The 25,226-nt window shown below is 50.3% G+C and overlaps 1 protein-coding gene across 1 annotated transcript in view; it reads right to left on the bottom strand.

Moving 5' to 3' along the window:
• Positions 1-25,226, bottom strand: part of MYO18B (myosin XVIIIB) — a 219,806-nt gene that overhangs the window by 126,704 nt on the left and 67,876 nt on the right. The window contains exons 18-23 of the mRNA XM_090257928.1: positions 21,897-22,056; positions 18,412-18,595; positions 17,383-17,605; positions 13,831-13,940; positions 5,453-5,518; positions 727-855 (exon numbers count right to left, since the gene is read on the bottom strand). Coding sequence (XP_090114054.1) covers positions 727-855; positions 5,453-5,518; positions 13,831-13,940; positions 17,383-17,605; positions 18,412-18,595; positions 21,897-22,056 — 872 coding nt within the window. The remainder of the gene's footprint in view (positions 1-726; positions 856-5,452; positions 5,519-13,830; positions 13,941-17,382; positions 17,606-18,411; positions 18,596-21,896; positions 22,057-25,226) is intronic.

The raw sequence follows: 25,226 nt of genomic DNA, 5'->3' as shown, positions 1-25,226 counted from the left end.
GAGACTCCATGCTAGCAGAGGTAATTGAGAGTAACAATACTAAATTAAAAGCCACTAGGGTTTATTGAGCAGTTACTATGTGCCACGTCCTGTACTAACTGCACGTAGTCTCATTTCACCTTTACCCAGCTACTAAGCAGTGAAAGTGGGATTCGAACATTGGTCTTGTCTGTCTCCAGAGTCAAGCTGCCTTCTCTGCATTGTGCAGACCGCAGAGAGAAAGTTCAGTTTCTGGAGATCTCCAAAGACGGTGGTTCATGACTGTGGGCGGTACACTGGCCCCTTGGTCCCAAAGGCCTTGGTGGCTGTGCCCTGCCTGTGCCCCATCTGCTGGCCTGTGACAGACGGGACAGGGTGAATTCATGAGCGGGCCCACAGAGGCTTGGACAACCTCACGGATATGTAGCTCAAGGTGGGCACTGTCGGGAATTTGATGTCGACGTTCTAGAAACAACCATATCACCTTGCAAAAGGTCACTCAAAGTCTCACCACTCAGGGTGTGCTCTTGGACTGGTAGCATTGACACCATCGTGGGAGACACATGGACCGCTGGGTGCACCCCAGACCCACTGGATCAGGATCTACCCGTTAACAAGATCTCACAGGCGTTCGTGCTTGAGAGCGAGCGTGAGAAGCGCAGGACCACGGCCCCCAGACCAGCACGGATGGTGCTCGTCCAGGGCCCTACGCCCCTGCCAGGGTCACGGGGCACCACGCCTCCATACCTTCAGCTTCTTGAATTCCTGGCGTGACAGAAAGCCCTTGCAGACGGCCTGGAATAGAACGATGCTGTGAGACACCAGCTTCTCTCGCATCTTCTCGAGCCTGGAGACCACGCCTGCCTTAAGGAAAACCTGGAAGGAGAGAAAACAGCAGGTGGCTCTGTGCTGAACCAGATTGTCTGAAGCAGGAGGTGGTTGCCATTTGAACCCCAGTCTCTTGCATCCATCTGAGTATCTGTTAGCGGCTGCCCTTGACTGAGGGTCTAAATTACCAAAGCATCACGACTCCTGATGGCTCTTCTTTCCCTTCTTCTAGCCTCTAAATGCTCAGAGTGCGGTCCACGTACCAGCGGCCTTGTTACTGCCAAAGGTCTTGTTAAAAATGCAGAATCTTGCCCCCCACCCACCAAACCTGCTCACTCAGAACCAGCACTTCTGCACCATCCCCATGGGATTCAAGCACAGTTTCTTTTAAGACCCACTGCTCAGACGGACCCACCTAAACTTGGCTGTGTAGCAGAATCACCAGGGGACTGTGGTGAAGGCAGATTCCCAGGCCTCACGCCAGGAAAGGTTGAATCGATGGGTTTGGCATCGGGCCTGGGGGTGTGCATTTTAATAAATGCTGCTGGCTATCTGAGAGAAGAGGTGCCCTAGAGATGCGCAGACCTGCCTTAGAAGAAGGGACAGAGGACATGAGGGAAGTAGGGGCCGCCCTCCTTGGGCAGGAGAGCATGGGGCCAGGCTGGCACCACCCATGGGTGGTGCTCGGGTGTCTAGCAGAAAACAGCTGGGTTCCCAGGCTCGTCAATAATGGATGCAGGCCTCGCAGCAGTGTGATCAATGCCTCCCCGGCGCCCCGTAGGGCTGCTCTCGAATAGACTACAGGGAGCACAGAGGGATTTTCCAGGAGGACCTGAAGCTTGGGGCCAGGCCTGCTCCAGCCAAGGCGGTGGGGTAGCTAAAGCTGGTCCCACCCCCCCAGAGACAAAGGAAAGATGCCCGAATGGCCTCTGAGTCCGTGACGGGAGAGGAGTCCCATTTCAGATGCCCTTATGCTTATTTTTATTTCAACCCTGCACATTTCTTTGCCAGGTGTGGCTGAGAACCCCAGAAGCGTTCAATGTCCGCGGAAGCACTGGACAGCCCCATCTCAATCAGTGGTATCACCCAGTGACCGGTGACATTGTCAGTGAATGGTTAAGACCTCATAGAGCCCATACTGTGTTCTGGATCGGAATTAACCATGTGATATGCACATAAAGCACTTTACATGCATAGTCCTACATGGCAGTTATTATGACCGCTGCCCCCCATTTTATGAAGGGAGAAACTGAGGCTAAGAAAGGCAGTTCCCCATGATCCTCCACAGGAAGTGCCAACACCAGGATTTATTTCCCTCTATCTGACTCCAGACAAGACTTCAATTATCACTGAATGCAATTAACATTTGCATGGCATTTACATTTTTCAAAGCTTTCTCCTATGTCCCATTTTAACACTCAAAAAAAAAAAAAAAAGAAAAGAAAAGAAAAGAAAACCCTATGAGGGATCTATTGGCTTAGAAAGATCATGTAATTGATTCAAGTTCACATGGCCAATGATCAACTTGAATCCAAACCTTGAGTTCGTCTCCTGCACACTTTCTTGACATCCACATGAGGCTGTATTTCCTCGTCCATTATGATACACGCCCCCGAAGTCTGGGGTTGCCTGGCAATGTAATTCCAGGTGGAACAAAGGGTCTCAATATAGTCTCCATTCCCCTAAATGCATTTTCTGCAATGGTGACCACTCCGTCCATCTCCCAGAAGACCCCTTCTCGATGGGAGAATAGAAATTAGCACACTCCATCAGTGCTAACTCCGGTCTGTAACCCTCTGCCGCTTTCCAGAACACTTTGTATCAGCCAGGGACGCCAAGACAATTAGCCTCATTGAAATAAAGACACGATCGACTCATTACCTATCAGATTGCCGCAATAATGACTGTATTAATTTCACAAGCTAGTGAGTTCTAAAAGCTGCTATAAAAAAAAAATCAATGATCAAAATGATGACGGCACTAGTTCATATATTACAAAAGGTGGCGGGTTCTGCCAAAACCACTATTGATTAAGTATGAAGCTTTCATTAAAAAAGATAATTGGAAAGAACCATACGGGGAACAGAAATAAGTCATCGTCTCGGCAGAATCTTATTTTGATTCGTTTCTTCCTTTTAAGGGCAGATTGCCGACTGGAAGGCCACTGCATGTGGAACCCCAGCTTTTTCATAAACGTCATCGCCCTCAGCACAGGCCTCGATAAGGCACCGGGGAAGGAAGATCACAGAGGAAAATCTAAATTATTCGCTTTTCATAGGTCCGGCTGCTTATCGGACCCGAGCAGAGTGTTAACGTCCTCATCCTTAAGGAATCTACGGGCGTCATTGCTCGGCAAGCCGTTTCTCCTCCGAAAATGCTGAAGGCCAAGGTTAAACAAACTCATAGGGTACTAGCTTGCTTGTCTGGTACTGCTGAGGAATTAGTCCTTCTCATCTCAGTTCATTTTCTAAGGAACTTTAACCCTTTCAATATCAAAATGTTGTCCAATTTTAGAAGGATCTTGCCCCACTGGCAAATGCATTCAACAAGGAATGACGGCCGGCCCCTGTTAACTGGCCATTTACTGGTTCCCACAGCAATAGCTCCATTTTACAGATTCAGGAACTGAGGCTCAGAGAGGCGAAATCACTCAAGGCTCACAAAATGAGGAAGTGATGGGGCTTGAGTGTGGACACACTCATGCTGTTACCTCCACTTCATAGCCTTCCGACCTTTTAAGTGCCAAATCCTGGAATAAATGTGAGTTGCATTTGCCCTCAAAGATCTCAGTCTCTTGCCTAGCCTGGCTTCCGAAGGATGCACTGACCTTGCTTTGCTCTTGACCATTTCTGAGTGAATACCAACTATTACTCAATAGCGACAATGTATTATTACTGGGGTGTTTGGCTTATAGACCCCCTTGCCCTCACCACTGTGAAGCTGTGCACAGTGACCTCCACTTTCTTCCTTGCTTGGAAGAGCTGCTGGGCTCATAGAGACATATTATGGCATTTATGAAATAACTGAGTAATTATCTAGATCAGTGATACTCAAACTTGAGAGTACACTGGAATCCCCCAGAGGGCTTGTTACAATCCACACGGCTGGGTCCCACACCCAGAGTTTCAGAGTCACCAGAGCTGGGGTGGCACCTAATAGTTTACACCTCCAGGTGATACAGATGCTCCTGGCCCAGGGACCACTTCGAGCGCTGCTGGTCTAGATGGATGAAGTTCTTAGAGCTGAGGACTAATTCTTCTGACTCCAACCATACAGTCTGTATGCAAAGACTGTGTTATCTATTTACATTAATAAATAATAGATCCACAGCACATTGCAGAGACCCTGGATTTGGACCCGTCCAGGTTTTCATGGAAACTGCACCTATACACCTAATAACCTATAGGACCTTGAAAAGGGGCCGACTTCCCAGAGGTACGGCCTTCTCATCTGTGAAGAAGGGATATACCAATTATCTCCCAGGAAATCATGAAGGAAAACAAAAAGAATACGTGACATTGCCTAGCACTTTACCTGGCTCCTGGTGGGAGCCCGGTAACTGGCAGTTTTATCCCCTCAGTTGGAAATGCCTAGAAAATTGCTGCCCACTCCCAGCATAAGATAAATCTGAATGAGGCCACAGTGGGCTAATAATGGCTTCAACCACACCCTTTTGGAGGACCAGGAGGTCTGCAGGGAGAGGTGAGGGTGTGTGTGAGGCAGGAACCAGTATAAATAACTGTGAGCTCTCCAAGGATGGAGGTGTGATGGGTCAGGCTACTTAGGGCTGCAGGAAGCACTAATGGCCAACAATGCCACCTGGGTGGGCCTCTGGAGCCCAGGGCCCTTCCTCAGCACCTTGAATAGCACGTGGAGGTGGATGGTGATCAACAAAGGTTTATTAGTCGATATTCATAAATTAGCAGATAACTACTGACAATCTCTGTATCCCACTTCCCAAAGTATAACCCACGGAACACTACTTCTGGGATATAGTAACGGGTCTTCCACAAAAAACAAAAGGGTGAGGGTCCCACAGTCAAATAGTTTGGCAAGCCCTACATACTTCATTTTTCCTCCTGAAAACTAAACATGAGCATATTAGGTAGGGCACTGGGAAATTCTCCAAATGTTTAAATGTTTTTGGAAGCGCTTAGGACTCAATACCAGTTTGGAAGAAGCTCTTTCTCTCAATTCTAATAAACGCATGCCTTCTTCTCAAGCCCTTTCTTCTCACTTATCGCTGTTCATCAGCGAGGACTGGAGCTGTGTCACAGTGGGTTGCAAAGTACAAGTTACAAGGCTCTGAGCAACAATGAGTGTTTCTTCTCAGGTTTCTGGCAGCTCTTTCTGGGGCTCCAGAGACATACGGAGGTCCAGCATGTGAACTCCTCCAGACCACTAAGGTCACCTCCGGGAGTGTAGTCACTAATAAATGGTGTTTCTCCACGTTGTTTCCTCCCACAATATAACATTATCTTCATGGCCTTACATGATAGGCAGGCAGGAAATTACTAGGCCAGCTTTCAGCTTGTTGGAGAGCAGACACACAGACGGAGCGGACTCGGAGGCAGGACGTGCACTGGGTCTCACCTGGCTCCCTGACGTCATGGGCAGAATGGCATAAGAAATGAGCGCTACTCACCTGGCTGTGCCCCACAGCCACGGCCTTCTTCTCCAGATCCAGCACCTGCAGGAGCTCCTCCACGGCCTAGGGAGAAGAGAAAGGTTAGAGGAGCAGACAGATAGAAGGCAGGAGACTCCCAAAGTGGGAGAGAGAGGACATCCCCCCATGTCTGTGAGTTCTGGCTAACAGAGAGAGCCCCGCCTCACACCGGTGATGAGCATGAACTGAGCACCTACTGTGTGCACCCACTCTCCTGGGACCTTCACAGACACCATCTTGCTTCATCCTCAAAGCAACCCTGGGGGGCTCATCACGTTACCATGCCCATTTTTTTATAGACGAGAAAACCAAAATACGAAACAAAATGATGGAGGTGTCTGCTATGGAAGACAGTATGCTGGTTCCTGAAAACAATCAACATGCAATAACCATATGAAGCAGGAATTCCACCTCTGGATATAGACCCAAAAGAAGTGGAAGAGGGACCTGGGTAGATATTTGTACCCCAAAGGTAGAAGCAAACCCAGTGTCCACTGGCAGATGGATGGATAAACAAAATGGCTAATTTACATACAATGGACACTAAGCAGCTTTAAAGGGGAAGGAAATTCAGACACCTGCTACAATACCAATGAACCCTGAGGACAGGACGTTAAGGGAAATGCACTAGTCACAAAAGGACAGATGCTGCATGCTTCCACTTATATGAAGTCTCCAGAACAGTCAAATTCACAGAGACAGAAAGTGGAACGGTGGTTGCCAGGGGCTGGAGGGAAGGAGGCTGGGGAGTTAGTGCTTAACGTGTACAGAGTTTTGGTTTTTGCAAGACAAAAGAATTCTGGAGACTGATAATGGTGGTGGTTGGACATCGGTGTGACTGTACTTAACACCTCTGAACTGCACACCTAAAAATGGTTAACACGGTAAATTTCATGTCATGCATATTTTACCACACACACGCAAAAGACACTAAATAAAGACATTTCTCCAACATTACAAGGTGACACATGAGCAAAGCCAGATTTGAATTGAAGTCTGTCTGGTCACATTGTAGCATCTATGTCTTGACTGCTTCACATGACCGGAATGGCTCCAGAGGTCTCTAAGCCACTAGGAAATTCACTCACTGTGTCACTAAAGTTCCCCTGTGACAGCCACCCCAACACTCTGTCCTTCTTTCACTGTACTCACCAGAAACTGTCTCCCTCCCAAACACACTTGCTAAATTAATAGCGCAGCCATTAACCTTCTGTGCACGGCCTAGATTGCAGAGGGAGAGCCCGCGTTTAATACATCTCTTCTTTCCTCCACAGCACCTGGTGCTGTTCTATGCACACGGCAGATGCTCAGTAAGGGGGCTGACTGAATGAACAAACACCCAAACGAGAGGGATCTGAGGGGGTTCAAGGTGAGCGGGGAGAAAGGTGGACCCGTGCCACGACTACATTTTAGCCAAAAAAAACGTTCCAAGGGAGCGATAGGCAGCAGAATGCATAAAACCAGTTTCTCCAAAACACAACACCGTTTCTCTCTACACAAGGGGAATACAAAATAAAAATGGGCTGAAAATAAAATGGATGAAAGTAAGTGGCCCTAGCTGATGTGGCTCAGTGGATTGAGCATCAGCCTGTGAACCAAAGGGTCGCCAGTTCGATTCCCAGGTAGGGCACTTGCCTGGGTTGCAGGCCAGGTCTCCAGTCATGGGCCCACGAGAGGCAACCAATCTCTATTTCTCTCCCTCTCTTTCTCCCTTCCTTCCCCTCTCTCTAAAAATAAATAAGTAAAATCTTAAAAAAAAAAAATTTTTTTTAAAGAAAAAGAAATGAATCCTAACCCAATGAAAATTTTCTAAGTCTACCTTAGAGTCAATACTCAGAGTAGATGTTGGGGGGGGTGGGCAGGGGGATGGAATAAAAATCCAAGTGAGAGGCACCTGTGCTAAGATCCTGGTTTTAGCCTTCATGAACTAGTGACCTTGGATGAGCATCTTACTCTTAAGATGTAGGCTCCTCTGCAGAAAAATGGGGCAGCAGGGGGAGGGGGAGAAATAATAGCGCTCTTTCAGAAGATTCTGTGGTTGTGCCTGCGCAGGACTTGCCACGGTCCCAGGTGCACAGGAAGCACTAATAGATATCATGAGCCAGTCCCACCAGCTCCGTCACGGCCAAAGCCTGGCAGAGTACGGAGGCTCACCCCAAATACTACCAAAGCCCCACCCCCCGGGATCCTTCTCCATCCCCTTGCCTTCATAGGGCCCTTGAGGCATCTGTGTAGCCAGGAATGTTAGGTCTAACAAGGACATTCTGTCCTGTTGACCTCGTCTTACACAGACGAAAGTTCCCAGCCCAAATGGTGGAGTGCATACGTGAGGGGCTACACGTACTGAACTGTCCTCTGACCCTCATTTCCGTCACCTACAAAGTGACAATGACATGCCCTGCCTGGACTGCACCAGAGTTGGGATGAATAATTGCGAGCCTGAGAAAATGACTTTGTAAGTGACTTTGTACTTAATTACTATTATTAGAATCATCATTAATATCACTCTTAGAGGTTGCCACTTGTTGGATGAAATAGCAGTGATTTCACTTGGTTGCACATTGATGGAATTCAGGGCAATAATGCAGGTCTCCTGGGAGAAGTTTTTCCTTGTGCCACATTTCAGTGGGGCCCGATCTGCCGCCTGAAGCGTCCAGGCAACTGAAGCGGATTCCCCTCGACATGGAATGCCAAGGAAAATGTCGGCAACAATTTCTCCTGTGTTTTTGAGTCTGGCCACTGTTTTAAGTGCCTTACACATAACTCATCTTATTTTCAAACCTCAGCAACAGGTGCTATTTTATGCCCATTTTACAGAGAAAGGGGGTGCGATCAGGAGCAATAAAATGACATATCAAAGGTCATATGCTAAGACGTGATGGAGGAAGACCCAACCTCAGGGAATCAGATTCTTGGGCTTTTTCTCTGCTCTCTGACAGTGGGATCCAGTCCAGTCCCAAGGCTCACTAGGCTGCATGACCCTGAGCAAGCCACCCCTCCTCTCTGACCCTTACATTCAAGAACATGGGGCAATCATGCCCACCCAACAAGGGTGCAGTGGGGACTTCATGAGGTCACAGAAGTAGCATGTAGGACCTCCAGAATGATGGAGAAGGGAGCTCAACAAATCTTCTCCCCCAGAAAACAGTGATAAAAATGGATACTATTTTCAAAACACAACAAGTTTCAATGCTCTGGAAATTGAGCCAGGGGACACAACAAGCTGAGAAGCAGTCATTCAAGAAAAACCTACTGAATGTCAGGGAAGAACAGTGGGGGTTTGTGACAACCTTGACTGGGGCCCTTCAATCCTCCACCAAGCTCCGTCACTGCAGTCACCCTGCCAGGGTGAGACAAGCCGTGGAACCCAGTGGCTTTGTTGGCAGAGGGGATAGTTATATGGAGTAAAGCAGAGGGACAACCCCACACCCAGGATCACTGTCAGGAGCACCAGTGACCTTGGCAGCAAACAAATGAAGAAGGCCAATGGCACAGTTAGCCTGGGGCTGTTATCCCAAGCGCGTAAGCAGTGAACACCGGCCGGCCGAAATTTAACAAGGAGATATGGGAATGGAACGACCAGAGTGCACCTTGATAAGCTCCCACATGTTCCTGGCACTTGGAAGGCAACACACACAGTCAAGGCCACATGTGTGCACAGAAGAAAGAGGGCTGGCCCTAGCTATCTCCAAACCCCCATTTAAACATAAAGCCAAGAGCCACAAAAAGTGAAAGCCAAGACACAGTTGTAAATGCCTGAGTGTAGAATACATTTTCCAACACACTCACAGCTCCACAAGAGCTAGGTGAATGCTTCACAGATTCGAGGTCTTTGATCACAATCTCTACTGACCACTAAGCTATGCAGACACAGGGCAACCCCTGAGAACCCACGATTTATAATAAAAATGAGCGTTAAAAACTGAGCAGAGCTATCAGCGGTCTCATACCATGGGGGAGGCAGAGTCCATAAATCTAGTCCAGATAAGTTAGTTACTAAACAGCTGAGGGAAAAACAGAATCTAGAGATGTTATCCCATGTTATCTAAAATGTCCAGTTTTAAAGAAAAAGATTTACAAGTCATGCAAAAACAAAAAACAAAAAACAACCACAAAAACAAAAACACCTATACTCAAGGAAACAGCAACAACAAAAGAGAAATCCTCTGTGGGCTTAGATGTTGAACTTGACAAAGACTTCCAAGCAGCTATTATAGCACACACAGAGAGTGCTTGCTATCATGCCTGGAGCAGGTTAAGTTTCAATAACTGCTAGTAACTAGTGGAGGTCCTGAGGTTATAAGCCCCTCTTTGACACTGTGGAGAGACGACCCAGCCTTGACCTCACCATTCTAGGTTCAACAATGAGTGCCTGAATGTACCTGGGAGAAACCCACCTTACGCCTCCACGCACAGAGCCCCTCTGTGTCTGAGAATTTTGCAAAGAGCTTTCTCTCCAGTGCCTGACACAGATGCACCCAAAAAGCATGCGGGCTGACACCGCACATGAAGCTGAACATGCTGGACAGGTGGAGAGACCGCAGAAATAATAGAGTCACGGCTGGGAAATGCTTCCCCAGCTCACTCCCCAGTGAATGGTGTGAAACGGAGACTTGTGTTTGCAGAACTGGATGTCCACCCAGTGAATTATTTGGCTGCTGTCAGAATAGCACCTTGTCCCCGAAATGCCATGGCCCAGTGGCCACCATAGCCCAACAGCTGCCATCTGTTAGGCACCTACTGTGTGCCAGGTGCTTTGTTATGCCCAATTAAATGTTACCTGTGGGCACGAATGAATGGAAAAGAGAGACGTCAGAAACGAGGATTTGAACAAACTACATGAAGAAATAAACACACATACATACATACACACATATAATTGGCTGGTTGAAGCTGAATGGAAAACACACAAAATTATTAAAACAGTAGCCTTGAAATGGAGGGCAGACAACAAGGTGAGCAGGAAACCACTGATGAATAAATAAATTCCACAGGGCTTCGACAGGCTATAGGAGCACCTGAATAGTCACTCAGCACCCTGAGTGCCAACAGCTCCCCCTCCCAACCATGGGCTCAGAGGGGCCTCTTGCCAGAAGAAAGAGACTCTAAAACAAAGTCAGAGGAAATTGGGAGTGTCCAAGAGATGAAATAAGAGTGGCTGCCTTTGAGAAGATAGATTAACATCCCTTAATTGTGTTCTTCAGATCAAGTCCCCGGGGACAGAGACTTTGTTGGCTAAAATCAATCAACACTACGCTGTAGGCACTCTCAGGGTTTCGTCACATTGATGAGAGAGGCTTGGCAACTTCTGCCTCAGGAGCAGAGACACTGGGGGACCAGCGTCCAGGTCAGAGTCAAGGTGAGCTGGAAGAACTTCTCTGCTGACCTGCCTGAGAGTCCCTCATTCCGGGCGCTGTGAGTGGGCTTCGGTGTAGTTTAAAGTATAAGTTTAACCAGATGGGTTAACCCAGGAAAGAGGAATGGCACCCAAGGTGACTAGAAGGAAACACAAGGTCATTTTGCAGACCTGAGCACGGGCCTTGGTGTCTAGGACAGATGGGGTATCCTGAACAGCTGGAGGCCAGCGTGAGGACACTGCTCCCTAGACAGAACCATGAAATGGGCAGCGTGGACTCGAATTCCTTCATAATCTTGTATAAGCCAGTTCAAACAGTAAAGATCAGGTTGTCTAGGCCATGCCAGGGCAAGGGCAGCAATATGAATGTTCTTAAAGCCACTGATCTATAAGCTGGAAGACGCTGAAGACGGTGAGCTCTCCCACAATGAAAGGGAAAGGCCTGTGTGCGGAATTGAGAGCTGAAAGCCACTGCCTGTCTGGGTGGCGATGGCCTTGGTGCTGTCGGTTCTAAAACGGGGGTCATTCCAGCAGTGGGAAGGCTTTATCTTTAGAGGACTGTTTCAGGTCAAGGACCTGTGGCCTCTACCTATTGTGCCTGATATGTGGCGACGATAGTTTGTGCACATGGGATAAAGACATATGCTTTTTTGTTTCAGGAACACAGAATAGATAGTGGGTACCCACCAAACGACAGCACATGACTGAGAAATAGTCTTGGCACAAAAAAACAATGTTTAGGCGCCACATGTTAGGCACACCAGGGACCTCACCGAGGCCCATTTTCTAACCTGATGATGAATCTCCTCTGCGGCCGTCTAGTGTCTAATGACCATATCTGACCTTTTCCAGCTGTCAAACTAGTCTTCTTAAACCCTGAGGTCTTAACTGCTTTCCACACACAGGCTGACAGTTTGCCCACCCGAGCACATGTTCATGTATAATTCATGGCCTATCACGTTGCCTGGAAAATGAATATTTATCAGCTTTTTCATAAGAGGCAGGATGCTATTTCCTTTTGCTGCTACCAGAATTCTACGCTGCAGCAAATGAAATTTGTGAGCAAATGAAAAAAGAATAAGAAGCAGCGAAAACTTCCCAGCAAGTCCATTGCACTTGTAATTTTCCGTTTTCCGAGGCCTCCAGCATGGGCACGGGGGTGGTTTTGGTCCAGCTACACCAGGGAACTGCTGAGTCGTTCAGAATAGAAGCACTTCCATCTGCTACACCCACTGTCACCACAGACACGCCCCGCACCCCACTTTGGTGCTGTTTTCAACTGCAGAGGAGCCCAAGCCCCTTTCAATGGCTCCACCCCAGATGATCGGAACAGATCAAGTTGGGCAGTGGACCAAGGTTAAGGAATCCCAAATAAAGACAGACACACAGGGCTTAGTAGTGCCAAGCCAGGCAGAGTTTTACGGCTTCCAAAATGGGCTGTTGCCCAGAGAGAGGGTAGCCATGAACCACACCAGCTGGATCCGATGTCCCTCCCCAAGGTGAATTAGGAAGGCCACATGGAAGGTGCTGCCTTGTCTCTAGGAGGTGGCCTGTGCCCTGGCTCCTACCGCTGAGAAGAGTCAAGAAAGGGCCTAGTGATTGTGACTCTGTTTATCCTTCCAGCCTTGTGACCCACTGACTGAGGATTCTGGGGCAGATGATCTCAAGCACACGGGGCGTGCGCACCTAGAGGTGAGGTTTCAATAGGGCTGTAAAAGCACAGACTGTGTGGCTTGGCAGCTCTCTCTCTCTGGCCTTGAAAGATGACAATGATGCTGATAGTAGGAGTTCATAGGAACCAAGCCCTTATTTTGCACCGGGCTCCTGTCAAGCCCATCAACCATGCTATGATACATAATTCTCAAAACACCCCACTGAGGGACACACTGTTATTGTTCCCACTTTATAGACGAGGAAACTGAGGCAGCCCCAGCTGGGCCCCATGACAGAGTCCATGTCAGGTCTGTATGACTCTGGAGCCCATGCTCTCTCATCACCCCTCCCTGGAACCAAGAAACTTGGGTTTAAGGACACATTCCACAAATGCCTGACTGTGTGGCATCAGGGCAGCCAGTTCATCTCCATGAGACTCTGTTTCTCGTCTGTGAAAGGGCCGTCATAGCTCTTGTTTTGCAGGGCTGCTGAGAGGATGTGAGAGGATTTTGCAAATTCTAAAGAGCTCCGAGATCACCAATCTACTGGTGGCCATTCTCAGTGGGAATGTTACTGCGAGTCTGGCACTCGGGGTAAAGACAAGGTTCCAGACCCAGGCGTTTACAGTGGAGTTAGAGAAAGGAGGAACAGGGGCAGAAATACAAGATGAGGTCTGTGCAGTCATTCACTCACTCCACAGAGGAATGAACAGTTGCTATGAGCTAGAAAACACAGAGGGGAATCGACCCATTTCACATAAGGGTAAGCGCTACCCAAACATTAAATCAAAGGAGTGACAGAGAGTAACATCTTTCCAGGGTCAGAATAGCAAGTAGACACTGGCCATGCAAAGACTGGGGAAAGAGCGTTCCAGGCAGAGGAATCAGCTAGTGCAAAGGCCCTGGGGTGGGGGTGGGGTGGGGTGGGGTGGGGTTTCACAGTAATGGTATATAATGGGTAGTCTAGCGTGAAATGTTTGACAGTAAAGGCCCCTTTCCATAGACTACTCCAGGGCACCAGTGCTGAGTGGAACCCCCTCTGGAAATGATGGCTTTTCATCTTGCCAGGGGCCCTTCTCACTGGGGCCTGTTCTTCTTGTTGCTCTGATTCTTGCCCTGTACTTCCTCATGCGGGGTTTCAGAAGGGCCATTCTGGGATGGGTAGTGTCCCAAGTGACATGGCAGGGGGCACTGTCTAGTGCAGGGATCTGGGCCACACCTCACAGCACCCTCATCTTTGTCACCAAAGCCCAGATCTCAGATCCCAGATGGTCGAGATGGCCCCTCTCCTCCCCTGCAGAACAGAAGCTTACAAGGCCTGCAGCCACTCCGCACGCATCCCCACGTACCTTCCTCTCATCTATCCCCTCAGCGGCCGAAGTGAACTTCTTCGCGAGCAGGGGGTCCAGCACCTGGAACCGCCGGCGGAACTGCGTGAGCCCCATGTGGTCCGCGTAGCCTGGGGGTGGCAGCAGGCAGGAGGAGAACAGGAATCCAGGTGAGAAGACCAGCCCAGGGCCCTGTTCCCAGCCTGGCTACTAACTTGCTACCTGGACTCATTTCTTGGGGCCTCAGTTTCCCCACTTGCTAACTTCAGAGACTGAGTTCAACCTGCACTCCCCGAAGGTCTCTGCAGAATACAAAACCGATAACACACCCCACGGCAAGTTTAAAAAAGCTGCACTCTTATCCACCTCTTGGGAGGCCAGCATCTATGACTAAGGCTCTGAGAACCTCTACAGGGAAGATGCCCAATAAGCTTTGCTGAACCCAGAGTTTTTCCCAAACCTGCTGGACGATGAGGAAGAATGTTCTGGTCCTATACTTGTTATCACCCATACAGACAGCATGTAGAAACGCTGTATTGAATAGTATCTAAGGGTCCCCTTAAACCTAACATGTAGAATGAACCCAGCTGCACCCCTCTGTGTGAGAACTGGGAAGAGGCATCTGGAGAGCTCCCGGGCAGGTGACATTAGGGCTGGCCTGTGAAGGAGCCATGAGTTTGTCAGAGGACGAGGTATGCAAGGGACGCCTAGGCAGAGGGAGATGAAACGGAGAAATCTGAGGTTTGTCCGACAGTCATAGCCACAACCAGCATTTACTGAGCACCTAATGTGTGCCAGACACTAGGATCACAACTCCCTGGTGTTACAGACACCTTGGGGCCTGCGTTATTCTATCCGTTTCACAGAGGCGGAAATCGAGGCTCAGAGAGTTCAAGTCACCTAGCCCAAAGTCACACAGAAGGCCACCCTCCCAGCTGGGATTCAAACTCAGACAATGATGATAGTTAATCCAGAGGAGAATAGATGATAATGGGTCACAGATGAGCAGGGATTGGGTTCCAAAGAAACTTGAACTCTAATGCCAGACCTTAAGGTTCAGACTTTGTCCTGATGCAAGGGGCACAGTAGAGCCTCAGTGGTCTCAAATAGAAACAAAAAAGCTTCAGGTGGCCTGGTGGGAGAAGGTCTGATGAAATCTCACTCCACATTTGAGACTTCACTTCACAGGAAGCCAAAGCATAAACCGTGAGGAAAAGTGACAGAGCCTGCTGGTAGCAAACCCAAGAAGTCTTCCTGGAGGAAGAGGAGAGTCTCCAGTCAAGTGTGAAGGATGCTGACTGAACAAAGATGGGTGAGGGGGGTGGGGGGACTAAGAGGTTACAAGCCTGCCCTTTTGGGTCAGACTTAACAGGGTTTACATCCCATTTCTTCCCTTATTAGCTTTCTGACTGGAGACAAATGACCCTATCTTGTTGAGATTCAATTTCTTCACTTTTCAGATGAGAATAACATCTATTATCACAGGGTCGCTCTAAGGATTAAATCTGATGGTGATTATAGTAAAAGAGGCTAACGTGCATTGAGTGCTCTCCCACAGCCGGGCACTCTTCTGAGTGTTATTATCTCATCCAGTCATCAAACCCTCCACGGCGGAGACCTGAGCTACTACAGGAGAGAAAAACAGGAGGCACGTCTGGGGACTTGCTGGGGTCAGCCCCAGCCAAGCCTGGGCCAGCTCCCTCCAGGGTCTGAGCTGTGCCCACCAGGATGTAGGACACGTAACGTTTAACGAGCATTTTCTATACATCAGCTACTGTACTTTGTGAGAATGACATCAGTTAGTATGTGTAACACCCCAGTGCCCAGCACATCGTAGGTACTCGATAAATAGCATACACATGTAAGCATTATGCATGCATGTGTATATATATGTCTGTGTTGCATTGCATGAATTCAAAAGCGTAAATACTGTATATACGTATGCATCTGGGGATGCATATAATATTTCTTATATGGTGTGAGAAAGACAGAAGCAACTTAGGGCAGAAAAAAATGAAGAAATGAACCGGGTCTGGGAGGCAGACATTTAAAAGTTTTACCACAGGCATCCTGACCAGCTAGGCCGTGCTGAGCATGCAGAGGGCAGACCTGGCAGTGAGGACACGGGCCCGAGGAAGGGGACACGCCGACCCGACAGGCACACAGGGGCTCTAACAGGCAGCCGAGGCCGCCTGCGAAGGACCAGCGCCTCCCGCCAGCCAGCCAGGCAGAATCCATCAGCCACCGGCTGTGACCGCTTCGCTCTTGCTCGTCCCCTGTGACATTATCTGTCTCCCTCCCCCTGTGGTTGTGCGGGCAGGAGGGAAAATCAATGAGAAGCTCAGGGGAGTGAGGGTCTCATCTTGGCTTCCAGCTGCTCCCAGCTTCTCCATCAAATACCTTGTGCCCAGGGTTCCATTATTAATGCGGTGGGAATGGATGGGGGTAGCAACCGCAAGCTGGGGGGTCAGCGACCAGAGACATTAAACAAGTGGGAGTTCACGCAGGCTCCCCACCAGCCCCCCATCTTCTGCCGAGAGACCGCCTGTGCCTGAGGCATTTCTAACTGTCAGGGAGGGGAATCCACATGCTGGCCTCTGGGGTCTGAGAGGCAGAAACAAAACAGAAGGATTCAGATCAAACCAAACTCATGAGATGAGCCAGTGGCGGCAACTTCGGGTGCGGGCTTGCTTTCTAAAACACAGACCTCCAGGACTTCACTCCTCTGACCCAAGCCCCTTTGTCCTCCTCCCACACCCTCATCTCCTCAGCTGGACCTGGAGAATACCCAGCTTCCAAAGACATAACTCACAGTCTTCCCCGATGGGTCCAGCTGCCTCATCTCCCACAGGTCCCTCCCTCGTTTTGAACCCCATTCCCTGTAAACCCAGGCTCAGCCATGCCTCCCTGCCTTGGCAACGCTGATCCCTCTGCCCAGCGTTCCTTCTCCCGCCAGGCCCCAGAGGCAGGCCGCTTGTTTTATTTCAAGGCCCGGCTGAGATGCCCCCTCATCTAGGAGCTTTTCCCAGCCTCGCCAGGGACAGCACAGAGCTTCCTCCTCCAGGCATCCAGATACACCCTGCAGCCCCAAGTGACATAAGCTCTTGTGACATGCATGATTATCCCCGGCTCCCACGCTGGTCTCCCAAACCAGGCTGAGCCTCTTAACCAAAATATTACTCAACGGGGGAATTCTATTCTCTCCCAACACAGAAGCTCCTGACACATTTGTTGTTGAGAGGAGGGTGGTAAGACACTGGCCCAGCCTTCTGGGACCACACTACCATTCCGAGAGATAAGATGGGCTTTGGATTTAAAGAGACCCAGGTCTGAATCCAGGCTCTGCCATGCCCTAGCTGTGTGACCTTGAGCAAGTCTTTGACCTCTCTGAGCTTCCGTTTCCTCATCTGTGAAATGGGGATGATCATAGCTCCCCCACAACACACAGGGTTACTGGGAAGTCTATGAAAGACTCCTAGAACACAGTTGGGGCTTTTGTCCCCTGGGTGCCCCTGGCTGGCGAGCATGTCCCAGGAGTCAGAGACAAGGTCCTCACTCTCTGGTGGCTCTCACCTGTCCTGTGCAGACGCAGCGCCTCCAGGATGCAGGACCCTGAAAGCTGGACCCTCAGTGCCGGGATGTCCAAGGGCAGGGGTGCACCTGCTTCAGGCTTGTCCCCACCAGGCTGTGGTGGAGTCGGAGACCCCTGCCCACCCCTGCTCTCCACCGTTAGGCTCGGCACCAGGCAGTGGATGAAGTGTAATTGAGATCTTCTGATCATGCTGGACAATGCATCCTAGGACCAAGAGGAGAGGGAGTCAGGGTCGGCTGTCTCAGGGTGAAGCAGACAGAGCTCTGGACATTCCCCATACATTTAGCTTGGCCTGGGCACCTCCAGGGACCCCTGTGCCCTACTCTGGGGACCTCCTACCTACAGCCTGATTTGTACTCATGAAAAATAAGGGGCCTTTATCATTAGCCCTTGTTGTAACAGATAGGGAAACTGAGGCACAGAGATGGCAAGCAAGTGGCTCAAGCTCACACACACCACTAGCAAAAGAGGGGTCGAGAACCCAGGACCTAGTGTGTATGCTTTTTTTCAGTATAATATGTTATGCGTTTCTTTCAAAACTTATCCTTTCCTGTCTGACACCTTTGGCCTCGGCCTGAGCTTTGACCAATCAAACTTTCTCATGTGTTATTCGATGAATGGATCTAGCTAACGCAGCTACACCTAGTGCTGTGGCCTGCTGCCTTCTCCCAAGGCCAGCCTGGGAGGAGAGGCAGGCAGGTGGGCCTGGACTGGCTGTGACAACCATCACCTTCGTCAAGAAGACAACTGTGGTCCCTGCAAACTCCCTGAAGCCACTCAAGTCACTACCAAGGAGCTGAGGCTTTGACCTCAGACTTAGACCCATCACTTGTCAGCAGTGCGACTGTGGCCAAGCGTCTTTGCTGCTCCGAGCCTGTTTCCTCCTCTGTGCAGCGCGAGGAGATGCCTGCCCTTACAGGCTCCCCGGGGAGGTTAGAGATGACGCAGGTAGATAATCCATCCTGGAGGAGGGGAGGGATGCACAGCCTGGGGACAGGGCACCCACTCACCATCTGTAGCTTGATCTGGGAGCACGGGGCTCTCCTCTTCACCGCGGCAAAGCTGCTGGCAAAAACCCTCCTCACTGCGGAGCTCCTCTGCAGAGCCTGCTGGGAGGTGCCCTCCAGGCCTGCCACAGCCTGGCACACAGGGGACAGCTTGGCCCGGGCCTGGAACAGGTTCCTCAGCTCCTCCCTGGCAGGTAGGATGGGGAAGAGAGAGGGGCTTTAGGGGGCTCATGGGTCTTGGGTCCACCTGGCTTCCTGCAGAGCTGCTTCCTGAGCACTCCCCACGAGTCACACAAGCTGCTTCCTGTCCTTTTCTGCCAGATGCGCCTTTGCTTCGTGACAAATGCCAGCTACTTCCTCCATGCCCCTCTCCTCCCCTGACCTGAGAGCATCTCTCCTTCTGCTGGATATTCCTGTCGCTTACTCACCTGCAGGAATTTTATTACAGGGCAAAACCATTCCTAGAACAGGCCCAGGACGTGGCAGTTTTACTCTGTGTTTCCTGCAATGAATGACTCACAGGCTGAACAGTGAGTGTCTGGACCTGTCAACGAAATGTCCAGCCTGATGCCGAGGGGCGGTCAGTGCCTCCCTGGGCACTCCTGTGACGTGCAGGTTCTGGGATCAGTGGACAAGGGCCAGGGCCTCTTATGTGTCTGCTCTGATGAACTTGCGCTGGCCTGCCTGCTTCTGCGGGCAAAGAGTGTTAAGAAGGCTGAACAGACCCTGCTGTGCCCTAGGAGGCGGCCGGGGCCCAGAGAGAGCCCCTTGCCTCTCAAGTCACACCTGCACCCCTCCGAGAGCCACATGCAGGCACCTTCCGTGGCTCCCTGAAAGTCCGGGCCGTCCCCCGCCCCAGCCCTCCGGACATGTTATCATCCGTGTCCCTCTGTGCCTAACCCAACTGTGCAAACGACCGAGGAAATGCATTTCAAATGCCCCAAAGCTGTTCAAAGTGGTCAAAGGTGTAACCAAGCACAGAGATCCATAATGGCTTGAATACATTTGCATTGAAATATGAAAATCTAGGGAGGGGCCCAGGGGAGTCCCCTAGAAGCAGAAGCCCTGAGAGGAGAGGGCAGGGCCCTGGGGATGTGGGCACCATACCCTGGTACTGGGAGAGGAGGTCATACCCCTAGTCCTGATCCTTGTACAGGAATTGTCCCATCTGTGGGGCTGGGAGACCTGACCTCTTGTCTTCTATTTACTCTGTGACCTTCAGCCAGTCATGTGTCCTCTTTGGGCCTCAGCTTCTGATATACAAAGCAGACGTGTTTGACCAAAATTTGAGAGTGTCTAAGAACCTCCTGGGAAGCTTGTCTGCAAAGCAAGTCCCCAGAGCCCTCCCCCAGAGAGAGCGGGGGGCACCCAGGAATCAAAATGCTAAGCAAGCAGTCCTGGCGAATGTGGCGTTCTTGGCTGCAGACCTACACGCTATGGAAAAGCACTGTTTGCTCTCAGAAACCACCAGTGCTTGGCTCTCGGGTGTATAAGACACCTCAATGGGGGTTACCCCCCCACCTGCCCCGCTCTTCCACCCCTGCGCGCTGCGACTGCGCACAGGCTGTTCCTTCCTCCAGAATGTCCCTTGCTCACTCACTGGGCCATCTGGTCCGCAAAGGATTGCCTCACCCTTTCCTAACCCAATGTGCCCCCACCCAGCCTGAGCCACAGGACCCTAGAGCAGGAGGAGAATTTACATGGTCACGAGACGTGTGCTGAGGGCCTGCTGGGAGCCAGGCTCCCTAATAAGCCATCGGCCACGCTACGTCACCAGAGCCTCCCACCAGCCACTTCTCAGACTGTGGACCTGAGGCCCAGGGGATGCGGCTTGAAAAAGACAGAAGCAGAAGCTGAACATCTGCCTGACTCCAAAGCTGGGCAACATCCAGTGGGCCTTGTGGTCTCATCTGACAAACCCTTATTTTAGGGTGAAGAAAACAAAAATCAAAAAGAAAGCCCAGTGGTGGGAAAGTGCCCACAGTCACCAAGGGGAGCGATTTCCAACCTTTTACATGGCACGGCGCACATAAACTAATTACTAAAGTTCTGCAGCACACCAAAAAATATATAATTTTTTTGCCAATCTAACAAAAAATAGGTATGATTTTGATTGATTTGCCAAAAATAATAATAATATTAGTAATTACCTACCCTTTCTTCTCCAGAGTGACTTTTTAAAAAATCAGGTGCCTATACTTGTATATCAGCATTTCTGATACCAAGAATTAACCAATCAGACACAACCTTAATATGCAATGTGACCAGTAAGATGCAGTTCTATTATATGACCTATATATTTATGGTTCAAGACAGGGCAGTCACACCTACAGCCTTTGTTGTGTTGGCTCTATTTTCTTTTTCTTTTTTTTTTTTTTTTTGACAATCTAAGGGAAAAGAGCTCAGTGCCCTACCCCTGACTAAATAAATAGTCAGGTATTGCATGTTTTAAAAATTCTTGCAGCACACTGATGACCGTCGCTGCCCTGGGTGATAAAGGGCAGGGTGAGGACTTGGCCCTGGTGCCCCGGCTGTCTTCATGCCTTCCCGTACGCTCGTTAACCTTCCCTTTGCCCCATCCCCTGGCTTGATCTCTTTCTGGAGCCGGAAGACCGTGAGCCCCGCTGCACACAGATCTCCAATCAGCTCTGGCCATATACCCTGAGAACTTTCCCAAGGAGCACTTAGCTAAGTTGTACCTTGGCTCTGCCACAGTTTTGCTGTGTAATCAAAGGTGAGCCATTTCACCTCCTGGGGTCTCTGTTTTATCGTCTGTAAAATGGGGCTAAGGATACCGTGTTGCTATAAGGATTTATGAGATACTTCTAAAGTCTTTATCCTGACACCAGGTACATAGTGAGTGGTCAGTAAATGTCTCTTCCCTTCTCTCATACCCCCAACACCTCCCTGGTGGTCTCAGCTTCTCTTCTTGTCACCATGCTCTGTCCCTGAAGGATCCCAGGCCTGAGCCTGGGAGGATCACCTTGCATGTCTGCTTGTGCACACACGTGTGTGCGTGCACACACACACACACACACTTCCCAGTAACTCTCGGAACCAAAGGCAGCGATGGCTGACAGCCCTTGGCCAGCACTTCTGAAAAGAGCAGTCAGGGAATACCGTGAGCTGTTTTTAATGCTACAAAACATTATCACTTCGGTTTTACGACTCCCTGGGTCTAGGATGTCCATAAAAGTTGTTCCAGTCCCATCATCTATCCGATACTTAATAAAAGGCAGAAACCACAGTAAGAAGTCACAGCTTCTGAGCTCTTGTTTCACCTCCCCAGAAGGCCAGCTCCTCTCCTCGGCTGAATTTGCTCTGGCCCCAGGGAGATGCTGTACTGTTCCGATTTGAGTGACGGTTCTTGGTGTAATTAGGGATGGCTCCCTGACTCACTGGGTTGTTGTGACTGCATGGCCCCAGCAGGGAAGGAACTGCAGAGCCCCACGGGGCCCTGACCTGTCCCCAGTCCTGCCCGGACTCACCTTTTTGACTGATGCAGGAGCTGGGGTGCATCCAGCGCCGAGAGGTTGGGCTTGGCCCTGTGCAGCCAGCCTGTGAGGTCATAGCGCACAGGGTCCTGTCCCCGCTGGTGGGAGATCTCACACTGGAGGGGCTGCTCACAGGGTCGAAGGGCTGAGGTCCCTGAAAGCAGACACAGTGCGTGAGTGTTGGGGGCCCGCGGAGACACTCTGCAATCATTTGGCATCACTAAGAGCACACTTTTTCCATTTTAATATGTTTCTAGGCGGCCGAAGCTGCCAGTTCTAGGGACCTGCATCCTTCCTGCTTTGTGTACCTGTCGGCATTACTTACGATACAGATTTTATTCCTCCCTACTTCCTTGACTCCAGAATACCTGTTTCCCCCAAACGTCATTGGTGCATACAACCTGTATGTTCTTTTACCATTCCCACGTATCATCTGGGCTGTTATTAATGTTTTCCTTAACTCGACTTACATTTTTAAAGATAAACCCATTTATAAAGAAGAATTATATTGCAGGTTTGGTGTGCAAACTATGTTTATTTTTAATATTCATGAAAGTAAATACAGAATCATGAAATATTTTGAAAATATTTGCATACCACCTAAGATCAACCTGAATACCATCCAGCAAGTAAATGTATAGCCTACCCTTGAAGGTGTTGGCAGACACTTAGCTGTAAGGGAGTGAGTGGGAGAAATAAATGGGCTTGGAGATGGAGAAGACCTGAGTTCAAATCATGACTCTACTACTTATTACTGTGTGACAGGGGTCAAACCTCTTAAATCTCTGAGCCTCAGTCTCTTCTCCTGTGAACTGTGGACTGAATAATACATACTTCCCAGGCTGTGGGTTTGATCTTCAGTCTAAGTATGTATAGAAGGCAACCAACTGATTTTCTCTCTCTTTCTCTACCCTCCCACCCCCTTCTAAAATCAATAAACATATCCTTGGGTAAGGATTTTCTTTAAAAAAAGGACTCTGAAAGTGTTTGTGGAATGGATGAATGAATGAATGAATGAATGAATGAATTTCTGGTCATTAATCATATCACTCCAATTGCAATGATGACCACAAACTGTTCCCTATCCAGGGAGGTGGCCCAGGATACGAAGGTGACCCGTTCATTTCTCTGGAACTGTCCCCTCCCCCTCCCTTTCCTCCCAGAAGTTCGTTTCCCACCAGAGTTTTATTCATCCAAGCATTTGACAGGCAGCTTTTGCTTCCAGGACTCCCTCCCTGGCTGTGCCTGTAACCAGAGCCTCCTCACCCAGCAATTCCGTCTCCTGACTGCAGCCCAGTCACCTCCCCCAGGAGCCTGACCCGCCCCAGACTGGGCAGGGGCCTCTCTAGGCTCCTCTGCTTTGACAGTCACCCCTTCTGGCTGCAAAGTGAATGCTCATCGCCCGACTGTCTACCGGGCCCACCCTGAGGGCTGCCCCAGCCCCCTCCTGGACCCGCTGCCCAGCCAACACACCGTAGGTGGGAAGTAACAGACAGGAGCACTGGGCCCGCCAGAGAGCCCGCTGTTCTGCTTGATTGAACCTGATTGAATGTACTCATCAACGCAGAGCTCATCAGAAAGCCCTCGGGGCCAAAGGTTTTTTTTAAACAAAATGCCTGAGTTGCTGTGTCTGGCTCAGTGAGTCCACAACAAAGGAGTGAATAGTCTGCCCCCTTCTCCCTCACCCCCAGAGCCTGTGATGGTCCTGCTGGGGGCTTCACAGGAAAAGGGGAGGGGACCACAAATCTAGCCAGATCCTTTCCTGCCCCAGCCACGCCTCACAGGACACTAGCTGCTTCCCACGCTACTTTCTGTCTCTTTTGTCCCAACGTCAAGATCCAGAAAACATTCCATTTGAAAAATCCATTGCACCCGGTTCTGGACGGTGGGGTTCCACATCTTCGCCCACTCCGTATCAGGGTTCCCGCACTCCTGGTGTCGGGGGCACAGAGGCAGCCGGACCTGTCCCTGCCCTCCCGCAGCTGACACTCCCAGGGGGACAAACGCCTGATGTCCCACAGTGATGGTTGCCGTGGAGCAGAGACAAGCAGAGGAAGGGAGACAGGGGCTATTATGTTACACAAGGTGGTCAGACAGATCCCTGGGACCCTCAGGAGATGAGGGACAAAGTCACATTGAAATGTGATGGAAGAGCATTCCAGGAAGAGGAACAGCCAGTGCGAGGACCCTGAGGTGGGAACGGGCCTGGCGTGTTGACGGAGCAGCTGAGAGTGCGGTGTGACGGGAACAGAGCGAGCAAGGAGCGGGGAAGGAGGAATGGCAGAGCCCACGGAGGCCTTGCCATGCTCTAGGCACCGGGGAGTCAGCAGAGACCAGGGACACGGGCGTCCTGCACCCTGGGGGCTCCCAGGGTAGTCTGAGGACGATGAAAAGCCATTAAATAAATAATCAAATGTTCAGAGCCTAGAAAAGGCCTTGAAGGAAATGACCGGGGAGCTGCAAAGGGACAGCATGACTGCAGAGGGGACAGCTTCAGACAGCGGTCAGGCAGGGCTCTGAGGGGGAGCCTTCTGAGCAGCTAGCTGAAGGAGGGGGATGTAGAAATGCTTCTGGCATAGAGGAGCTCCTCCGTCCTCATACCAGTCGCCCGGAGACTTCCCAGAAGCCACACACGACAATGAAGTCATGGAGTGGGGATCTTAACAACTCTGCCTCCTGGCTTCCTCTGCCTCTGGGTGTGCTCCCTCCTCCACCCACCCAGATCCCCCAGAAAAACTCCATGCCTGAGCCCCCAGAGTCATTCCCTGGAGACGGGGCCACTTTCACAGCCTGGAGACAAGTCAGGGGTCTGGCTGGCCTCTGGAGTGAAGCCTCCTGGGTGCAGCGCTAGCTCTGTGCCCGGCACCTCCAGGGCCCCAGTAAGCCATCTGGCCTCTCAGAGGCCTCGGTCACCCCACGGCAGGTGGGGTACAGAGGAACCCGCAATGCCTGGCTGGGTCTCCGGGCTCCACAAACAGCAGTCTCCTCTGTCCTTCCATCTTTGTCCACTGGCTATCAAAGGGCCAGATGTACTTCAGGGGACAGAGGTGACCTCCAAAGAACATAGGGGATCACAGCCAGGGTCACACGTCAAGCACCAAGTCCCCTCCAGAGCAAGGACAGTCCTGGGCTGCATCGTGGCTTTCCTGGGCCCTCAGCAATTTTGCTTTCATGGGCTGCTTCCTCCATTAAAAAAAACAAATTATATGTATAAAATTATATTCCATGACTGTGCTGCCACTATACAGGCAAACATTACTATCAATAATACATGCGTCTATTGCACCAGTTTCCCAGGGCTGCCGTAACACAGGATCGGGGCGA

The sequence above is a fragment of the Furipterus horrens genome, unplaced genomic scaffold, assembly GCF_987537825.1.
Source record: "Furipterus horrens unplaced genomic scaffold, mFurHor1.1.pri manual_scaffold_11, whole genome shotgun sequence".
Classification (NCBI taxonomy): Eukaryota; Metazoa; Chordata; class Mammalia; order Chiroptera; family Furipteridae; genus Furipterus; species Furipterus horrens.
Note: the sequence above shows the minus strand (reverse complement) of the source record. Positions and strands in the feature narration are given on the sequence as shown.